Source organism: Castanea sativa, chromosome 5 (genome assembly GCF_040712315.1).
Source record: "Castanea sativa cultivar Marrone di Chiusa Pesio chromosome 5, ASM4071231v1".
In the NCBI taxonomy this organism is placed as follows: Eukaryota; Viridiplantae; Streptophyta; class Magnoliopsida; order Fagales; family Fagaceae; genus Castanea; species Castanea sativa.
Window position 1 is genome coordinate 2,964,108 of NC_134017.1, and position 10,625 is coordinate 2,974,732.

General features: G+C 32.1%; 1 protein-coding gene across 1 annotated transcript; it reads right to left on the reverse strand.

Annotated features, from left to right (window-relative positions):
- Positions 1-1,936: 1,936 nt before the first annotated feature.
- On the reverse strand, positions 1,937-4,882 carry LOC142634545 (protein DEEPER ROOTING 1-like). Its single transcript, XM_075808848.1, has 5 exons — positions 4,877-4,882; positions 4,600-4,672; positions 2,556-3,067; positions 2,097-2,262; positions 1,937-1,956 (listed from the first exon to the last, which is right to left on the reverse strand). Exons 1-5 carry the CDS (start codon positions 4,880-4,882, stop codon positions 1,937-1,939), a joined length of 777 nt encoding a protein of 258 aa, XP_075664963.1.
- Positions 4,883-10,625: the final 5,743 nt, after the last annotated feature.

Below are 10,625 nucleotides of genomic sequence, written 5' to 3' on the forward strand. Positions count from 1 at the left end.
TTTTATGACTAAAGGACTTTATATGATGAACCTCACTTGCTCAATGATTTGTAGTTTTATGCTAAACCACATGGCATTATGGCAATGGTCTTGGGGTTATTAAAAAAAATTTACAATAAAATTTATTTTTATAGCTGTCAAGAGTCTTATAATCCAGCCAGATATTTTTTAATTATCTCTACTATAAAAAATTTGGATTCAAAGTTCTTTCCCCACCTGTTGGAATCGAAAAAAAGAAGGAAAAAAAGAATGAAAAAGGTTGATCCTCCACGTTGATATGTTTGGTATGCAGACAAAAATCCATCCTTTTTCAACGTACGTACTAATTATAAAAGACTTTCCTTCACAGATGCAACCTTTTCAATAATAATAATAACTGTATATTCATATTATATACTAAAAGACACCTAAAGAAATATTCTTCAAACATGAGAACCTATAGTAATATTCTTCAACCAATTTTTCTTATTAGTACTCGAGAGTAAGCTATAGAGGTGCATCTTCTTTTTTTCTTTAACCTTTTTTTTCTGGACCAATGTGTGAATGTGATTTAGATAAAGGAGATGCTTCCTCTCTTTGCCAAATGCCAATTGCCTTACAGCAATGAAAATTGTAGTTACATTCTGTGGAAGCATGTTAATTCTACATTTTGTGTTTGGCACTTTCAAAACTTTTTATAGACTTCCCTCAGCATTCATTTTGTATAATGGGGATGATGAAGATGATGTGTTGGTTGCACAAATGTGATTTAATAAATTAAGAACTCATAATAATCAATAAGCTCTACTCTGCTCAAAGCCTGCTCTACATTGTTGGGAGTTGGTACTTACATCATCTATTACTATTTTTTTTTCTTTCTAAATGACAGTAATTTGCAGTCAACAGAACTTTATGCTATACACATCAGCTTATTTTGGCGAGGTTACCGCCTTTATAACTTATAAACTGCTTCTTCTTCTTTTTTTTATAATTCAATAATTGAAGGAGGGGATTCTCTCCATTGAAAATATCATCAAATATCACTTAATATACTATTATTGTAACGAAAACTCTCAAATGCATCACAAAAATATATTATCAGACGGCCTTTTCATCTTAAGAAACCCCAAATAATGTTGCCTTTACCACTTCTTTTTGAAATATTAGATTTATTTTTTAAGGTTAAAGAGTCTTTTCTCCATTGAATTTTTTGTTATTTTCAAGTTAAGTGTGATTTATTTTGATAAGCCTAATATCAAACGGCCAAGTTAATTTGATCATTTGGAACATGTTATAATTTTTTCTTTTCCTATTTTCTTTTTCAGTTTAGCTGTAAATAAAAGGTATAGGCAATTTTGCAGCATGTCACCAAATTAAATTGCTCATCTATGGCATCCTGAACTAACCGGAATATAAAACCTGCTTAGCTACAAGAAGCATAAACGCTTCCATGGAAATTAACTTGTCTGAATTAGCTAAGAGTATCTCCATGATTCCATGTCAATCTAATATTATTTCACCTTAAAATATCTTACAAAAGGTGTAGTAAAATAGATTGAAAAATGTAAAATAAATGCTAGCTTTGGCAGTACAGCTACATAAACCATTTTGACGATATTTCATAACATGCATTGTACTGTGTCTATCCACAGAAACAACCATGAAAAAAAGGGGAAGCACCGTCAACTAAAGAAAGAAAACTACATATATGGATCATCCAATTTGCAGTCCTCTCATGAGCCACTACTAAAATGTTTCTTGATGATTTGTAATCCCAACTATCTGAGATCCTTAGAACCCAATGCATAAACATTTGAATCCTGCAAAATTATATTATTATTAGAAAGCATATTCAAAATTATACTCTTAAGAAAGATGAAATTGTTATCTTTGGTGAAGCTCAAAGAGGGGATTCCCTTACCTAGTAAGTGAAGTGATAGTGTAGATCAAAGCAGATTTATATCTCTAGAACAATATCTGCAATCAAAGAACATATCTAATTAATGCCAGATTTTGTGCAATATTCTTTTATTGTTTTTTGAAATCTATGTCTTAATCTATTTGTGTTTGTTATGTATGTGAATTTCATTCCAATTGCAAACCAAGAGTAACGTTACATTCAGAATCTGTCTTGACCCATTTGCATCCATCATTATTTTTGTTCCGCAGTTCATCATCTTTTTCCTTCTTTGGCTTCTGTTTGTCCTCTAGATATCTCTTTGCAGATGATGGCCGAGCATTATTTTGATGGTTCATCTTCTTGTGAAGCATTACCATCAAAAGCTGTAGGCCAATATGACAAAAAACTCTTTTTTAGTACTAAAACAATATGTACAAGTTTTATAAATCTAGCCTGGAAATAGGATGGTAATGTTATAAAAGTTTAGCATATGCACAAAATGATGTTAAAATGTTAGATCCATGTTTGGTGGGCTTTGCCTCAAAATGGAATGCATTTCAATGCCAAGCCAGAGCAGCATAGGCAAGCTCGTGGTGAATTCACACCTTTGCCAACTTGCACACATTTGATATATGTATGTGTGAGCCTGTAGGCTAATACATATTTGTGTGTATACCTTCTCCATTCTTGACTCTTGAAGTGTATCTCTCAAACTGGGTGCTGGTGCAAAGCCACTGCTACAAACAAACATCTTCTTGAGAAGGAAAGAAATTGATTTCTTCCCAATCACTTTCTTGTTTTTGTCTGCACAAATGTCTCTACATTTATCAAGTATGACACTAATTGTCCGGTCGATATCTTCATCTCTTTGGTCCGAATCACTACAAAGAGCATTACTAATTCTTCGATCAACCTCCAAGCTTGATGGGCAATTAAGGAATCTATCCAATGGAAGATCAGCAATTTGCTTCTCCACATTTGGTTTACGTAAGAGCTTTGTCAACTCCTGTTGTAACTTTCCTACTTCTTCTGGAGTAAAATCTACTATTTCTTCAGATGAAGAGGGACCCTCTTGAGTATTTTGGCTTTCAGGATTTTCTTTTAAATCATTGTTTCCAAAGGTTCCAATTGCTAGCAATCCATGGGGCCAATCATTGAATTCTTCACGGGGCTCTTGTTTCACATGATCTACATAATAAAAGGACAGAAATTTTACTCATCTAATAGTTATAATAATATGTGCTCAAGGCTCATTTTAATGAGATAAAATCACTAGATAAATAAAAATAAAACATGGAAAATCTAGCAGATAGAGGTTACATAAGTACCAAATGTTAAGAATTAGAAATATGTAGTTAGCTTTCGCTATAGTTGATATATCCTTTTGTGCTTGGAGCAACATTACCTTCACTTTGGTATGTCACAACTACTTTTATTATGCACTAATCGCAAAAGGTTATATTAGCAATTATGAAAAAAAAAGGTGAAAAATGTTGATCCTATTGAAACTACAAATCCTACAAATTTCTTTTCTTTTCTCTTCTTTTCTTTTTTCGAGGAAAAAAAATTTGTGAAAAATATTATTTGTTACCAACAGGCAACAATACTCGTTCCAATAAGAAATCTGAACAGACAAACGGTCCAAATTGATGAATGCATATGCCAAGCAATTTTTTGGATAGTAGACACAGGTTTTCATTAACTTTTCCACACCTTTGTTATGGGAAAGTGGACTAATAAATAAAAATCAAAGCACTTTGGGATCTGATTTATGACTCACTAGAATTGCAATAAATTATGGTATGGTAAAGAACTCAAAATATTTTCCTAGGAAATGTCATAGATAACCAACAAAAGTATAATATATGTGCACTGTAAATCTAGTGACATTTTTATTTTCCCCATAAACAATGAGCCAAATAAATATTTTTTTTTAATACTAACCTAAACACACTCTAAGTTTGAGGGGAAGTGACAAATAAAATCAAATGTACACTTTACGTCAACATGTTTTGAACTTGTACGGTTATTGAACTTAATCAAAACATTAATTTGACTGGGATTAGGATCCATCCTATTGACTTACATATATCTCTTTTCTAGAATCTTCATCCGACCCATTAACTAAAATCTTTTTATAAGATCCGACCTGTTGACTTAAATTTCTTTGTAAGATCCAATCCGTTGACTAAAATCTTTTTTTTTATAGGATCATGATCTGACTTACTAAATATCATAACTATCTTTTTGTTTTATGATTAAATTAATCTTAACTAGCTTGTACATCCATCTTTTTTTTTTTTTGATACGGTACATCGATCTTTTGACCTAATGATAAAGTAATCAGAGAACGAATATTACTTGTCTAAACCTTAACTATTATAATATAAATAAATAAATAAAATATTTAATCTTAATAAATATAGATATAAATTAAATTCTAATTCTAAAATCGGATCTAGATCCGACCTGTCAAACACACACTTCAATTCCTTCAATGTTGAATTGAACATGAATGTTGATCGTATCAAATTAAAATAAGTACTTCAATTTAACCTCTCTCTCTCTCTCTCTCTCCAACACAATTACTTGAATGTTTATAATCCATCAATATGGATGGCTTGTTGAGAGAGAATTTTGCACGAGGAAGTAATTAAAGAGAGTGAAAACACACCATTGACAACGAAAAAAGCTAATACAGAAGTTAATGGAATACTTACTAGTAGTTGAAGTTGTGTGTGGTTTTTTGTTCCATTGTTTCCCATTAAGCTTATTTTGCATCCAACTAAGAAGCTGCAATCAAAAAATTGGCAACCATCATTTGAGAACCATAAACTTCAATCCATTTTACGTGAGAGTGAATCTCTCTATCTCTCTCACTCACTCACAGAGAGAGAGAGAGAGAGAGAGAGAGAGAGAGAGAGAAAAGCAAGCACAAATAATGTAAACTCTCTACCTCTCTCTCTTTCATACACACACACACACACACATACTAACCTTCATTTTCTCAATAGAATTGAGAGCTCTTTGAAAGGTAGTGGAAGTGGCGGGTTGTGACTGAAATGAGGTGCTTGGAAAACTGAGGTGTACAAAGCAGATCTTAAAAGCCAATGAAAATTGAGCTTTGGGAGTTTAAAATTCAAGATGGGATTTTGCTGAATTTGATGGCCAAGCAAATTGTGAGAGTGATTTTATATTGGTTCAAGTTCCCAAAGACGGCCTTATGGCCCTTCATCCCTCTTTCCCACCTTTATATCTTTGTATTCAAACCTTTCTTCTCTCTAATCTCTCAAACTCATATAAACTAATTATATAAAAATTCATAACCCACTAGCATAAAAGACATTCTCTTCCAATTTATAGTGCATGTGCATGTCTATATAATATATAACTCATGGGCGAGTACACGGGGGTTGATTCTGGAACATAAGCTGCTTATACCTAGGAGACCTCGTGTCACCATTTACATCCACTAGATCATAAATTTACAGATCTTAAGACAACTTTTTCAAGTTAGAAACTTGGAATCAATCTCAATACATTTGTTATCGAATGGTATTTGGGGTGACACGATGGGATCCCAAAGATGTTACAAAAGTGGTTCAATGACCACAAGTTTTTATAAATTTTTTGTACGTTTTCACCTTTTTGCTTTCATGACTCTTCTACAGCCCTTTATAGCATAATTGGCCGTACCATTAGTCACACTATGTTCTTCTACGATGCTACAATTGCGCTTGCAAATTGATCATATGTTGATCACTTGTCAATTTTCATAAATTAGATAGGGAACCATTCAATGAGGGATTGAAGGTTGTTTTGAGGTCGATGGTTTTTACTATATTACCGTGGATGCTAATGATTTAGATCAATTTTTCATTGCATAGTTGGGCAACTTGTCTACATAATGTAGTGATCGAGTAACAACATAAACGATTGATATAAAGCTTGGGTTCAAGTCATACAAAACACGGTAGTTCTGAAGTTGGTAGGGTCATTTAGCACAGGAGTTTAACTTGTCATGATGAAAAGTAACTTACTCTCAAGATTACACGTCATCATTCAAACCAAAAAAAAAGCAAAATTTTACATTGTACGTTATGAGCTTCATAATGAAGCAATCATATTGGCAGATTTGACCTAATCCCTAAACTCTACACAAATACGACACATAGATCATATTCTAATCTTAAAAGATTCAAGCGAATTCATCGAACCGAATAGGCATGATTTCCGATTGGGGTTGACTCACAATAGTTTGCCTAACCCCAATTTTTAAAGACCATTTTTACCATATTACTCATTTTTAAACCCTAGCTATATAACCATTTTTTTTCTCCCTCTCTCATTCATTATTAATATTTAACCTCTTTTGCTTGTTTAGTTAGGAGGAAAAAATGCTTTTGGCAGACAAATGACCTGAGCTATTTGATAATGGGGTAATGGGCAGCATGGGGCAACATCTCAGAAGTAAGAATAAACTAAAGTCCCCCAAAACAAATTAACAAAGTACAAATAAATATAATGAAATAAAGTCAAGGAAGATATGGGTCATATAATAGGAGGAGTACCTAATTAAAGAAACCTAATTTTGGCATGGGAATGTCCCTCACTCACCAGACCAGCTACTGAATCCCACCTGGCCTTTGTTGTGGTGCCCTTTAAATCCTTCTGGACCCTGACTTTGATGTCATGAACTTTGGTCACTAGGGTCAAAAGGAATCTGATGATAACAATGGGTTTAAAAAAAAAAATTTATTTTGGGGGTTTTCCCATCATGTCAATTAAAATATTTAACAATGTCATTTGGAATATTATGAATGGATTTTCTGGTTCAAATGCATCCGAAAAAAAAAAAAAAAAAAAAGGTAAATTGCAAATTACATCCCTAAATTTAGAGGTATTTGGATTTTACATCTTGAAGATTTAGAATTTGGATTTTACCTTCTAAAGTTTGGAGGTATTTGGATTTTACACTCACAAATTCTAAAACTTCAGGTGTAAAATTCAAACACTCCCAAATTTTGGGCAGTAAAATCCAAACACTCTAAATTTTAAGGGATAAAATCCAAATTTTGAAACGTTAAAATGTAAAATCCAAATACTCCCAAATTTCAGGGGGTAAAATTCAAATTCTGAAATTTTAGGATGTAAAATCCAAACACTCTCAAACTTTAAAAGTAATTTGCAATTTACCACCCAAAAAAAAAAAAAAAAAGCAATTTTACTCTTGAAGTAGCCAGATGATCACTTGTCATCTTCACTCATGTCTTGAAATGTCAATTGAGAATTAGGGGAGAGCTGATAATTATGTTTTGGAAGGGAGAGTTTGATGAAGAATTTTTTTTCTTTAGGAAAGAGGACTAATCACTGGAAACTATGTTAACACATGTTGGTTTGATATTGGTTTCTTAATAAATAAAATACGGTCTCGTCCCGAGAGATTGTTCCATGCATAATAATATATATGACCAACGCCATAGAAATCCTAGAAACCCAAAGCTTCTTCGAGCAACAGTGAAAAGATCTCTCTTGACAAGAGAAACGTGATGAACTAACTACGAATCCCCCATGACAAGGGACACACATGTAAGAATTAATAGTTATGGATGAGAAATTGAATTGCTAATTCAGGCTATCTCAGTGTAAATACATATAAGTTGGCATGTTAAACTACAAAAGGTGGCTAGACATATCAAAATTCAAACCCAAAAATAAAGTAAATAAGAATGAAGATATAATAATCCTTTATTCCCACATTAATGAATATGAAGATTAAATTTCACCACATTAATGAATATGCAAGTGCAAGATGCAATCACCATGAAAAATTCCTTATTATATATATATATATATAATTATTTTAACATTTTGAAAATTTAGCCTACAAAAATAGGAGTTGGCCTCCAAATATTTGAGTTAGTTCAATGATGGTCATAAAAAAATAATTGTTCTAGTAGTTATAGTGACAATACTTAATTTTTGTCAATTTTATTTTTTATTATAAAATGTGCTCTTATATCTATTAAATTTTTGATAAAATTTAGCATTAAACATATTTGCATCTATCTTTTTCAACTCATTATGTAGTGATTATATAAGTCATTAACTCATTTTAAAAAAATATTGTAACTAAAATTACATATGAAATGTCTTTTTAGTTGCCACATAATGAGTTAGAATAAGATATATTTGAGTGTCACAATTGAAATATTTTGGATCATTCATGTTTTTTAAATTTTAATTAGTTCAATTGAAATATTTTTTACTCAGTTTGGTATACAATTTGAAACAAACATAATTTTGATGGAAAATACTATACTTTTTTGTATTGACTAATATATTAGTGTTACAATTTAGTTTTTAAACAAAAATTTCTAGCTGTCTTAACGAAATGGTTTCTGATCGTCATGCATGACGCTCGAAGAAATTTCGGTTCCTCGATACTCCCCATCATATTTTTTTAAATTTCCAATAACAAATACTTCAATTTGCCCTTTTGACGGTTTCTTTTACTTGATCGGCTTTATTTTCATTGAGTTAGCAAAGATATTACCATGGGGTAAAAAAAGTGTACCATACTTGGATGGCACGAGCAACCATGCCATGCCATGTGACAGAACTAAAATTCACAGCAGTAAACCGAGTGATGTACTTTCCAATTTGCCATTTACTGATTTACCAGTACCATGTAATATTAAAGTACTCGAACTTTTCAGAAATTCACAAACAGAGATGTACAACTACCACTAAATTTGGCAAGAAAACCAGATAAAATCGTCCTTCACCAATGTAACTCAATCTATGCTAGATATTGTCCTCTTTTCAGCTATCGTCCTTCATGTTTTTTAAAATTTAATTAGTTCAATTAAAATATTTTTTACTCGGTTTTGTATACAATTTGAAACAAACATAATTTTAATGAAAAATACTAAGCTTTTATTGTTTCGACTAATATATTTGTGTCACAACTTGGCCCTTAAATAAAAATTCCTAACTATCTTAGCGGATCGTCATTGATGACGCCTGAAGAAATTTTGGTTCCTCGAATACTCCCCACCATTTTTTTAATTTCCAATAACAATTACTTCAATTGTTCCTTTTGACTGTTAACTGTTTCTTTTATTTGATCGGGTTTATGTTCATTGAGTTTACAAGTACTATGTAATATTAAAGTACTCGAGCTTTTCAGAAACTCACAAACAGAGATGTACAACCACCGCTAAATTTGGCAAGAAAAAAAGATAAAGTCGTCCTTCATTAGTGTAACTCAATGTATGCTAGATATTGTCCTCTTTTTCAATGGTTAATAGTAAGTTTAGTACCATTTGCCACTAAAAACAAGAACATCTCTCAACAATGGAAATATGTACAGTAACATTCCAGCTAATGCAGTAACTTTGATCACTGCTAAACACACAGGTGGGTTAATGCAAAGAAGTCCTTTATGGTATAGACCATTATCAATCACACCCTCTTACTACAAAATTGACCTTTCAAACCTTTTTGATAATTGAAATAACACAATTGGTCCTTCTGTTAGACTTATGTTACATTTGTTGGATGAAAAATGACCGCATAACGTTACATGAACCACAAAACATGTACTCAGTAATCAATTATTGCCTAATACATATGTTAATATGGTCATTTTTCGCCTAATAAAAGTGACAAAAGCCTAACAAAATGATCAATTTATGATTTTGAATAGTACAAAGGTTTAAAAAGTCAATTTTATTACACTAGAAATATATTTGATAATGACCCATATTAGAGGAGGTGTGTTCCACACTACTCTTAAAGTACCATGTTGAGTATGAGAAAATATCTCATATATATATTATGAGGTAAATTATTGGTTAAGCATCAATCCAATCAAATTATGAGATAAATTATTGGTTAAGCCCCAATCCAAAGGGTTTAGTGACAGCAAGAAAGCAAATTCATGTTATACCCTCCCAAGAACTTAATAATACATGGTACTTTCCGAGAAGGAACCTCCAAATTGTCTAGTTGTTGCCTTCAATGTTCATACTTCTTCATAAGATACTAGAAGATATTGCGGGCCCGTTGGGCACCACCCAATCACATGACTGGTTGATCAAGTGGGACCGTGCTATAGCCTATCAGTTTTTTTTATATATGGACACACATTTGTCCACACATTTTAACACAGTTTACACATTTATTAACATATAATTGAATAATATCACTTCCATACAGGTCCATCACTTGAACTTAGTAAAAAAAATTCAATTACCGCTAATCTCGCGTCTAAGTTGTGTTAAAGTGTGTATAAGAGTGTGTTACCCTAAACTTTTTGATAGTCCATATAGCTTACTACATAAATTACCACAATTTTTGCCACAATTATTTTACTGGTAAGATTGTAATTGACTGTCTATCTATTTCACGTAAACTTATCATTTTTTATTCACCACTCACAATTTACCACATAAAACACAAATAGTAAAATTTTATATACTCTTAGAATTTTTCTTGAATGAGGCAACAAAAATGGCAATTGGCTACGTGTCACGACAAAGTAAATCCCATCATCTTAGGTCGTACCTACACGTGTACCAAAGGGGTCGGGTTGACTTCATACATGATCTAAAGTCTCTTTTTCATTAGCCTTAGTGCCACACTTTTTACCCAAGTGCTTATTTCAAGATCTTCGCTTAAACATGATTGGACTTGGCTATTCTAAACAGTATCTAAGGCAAACCATGATAATTAAAATGGG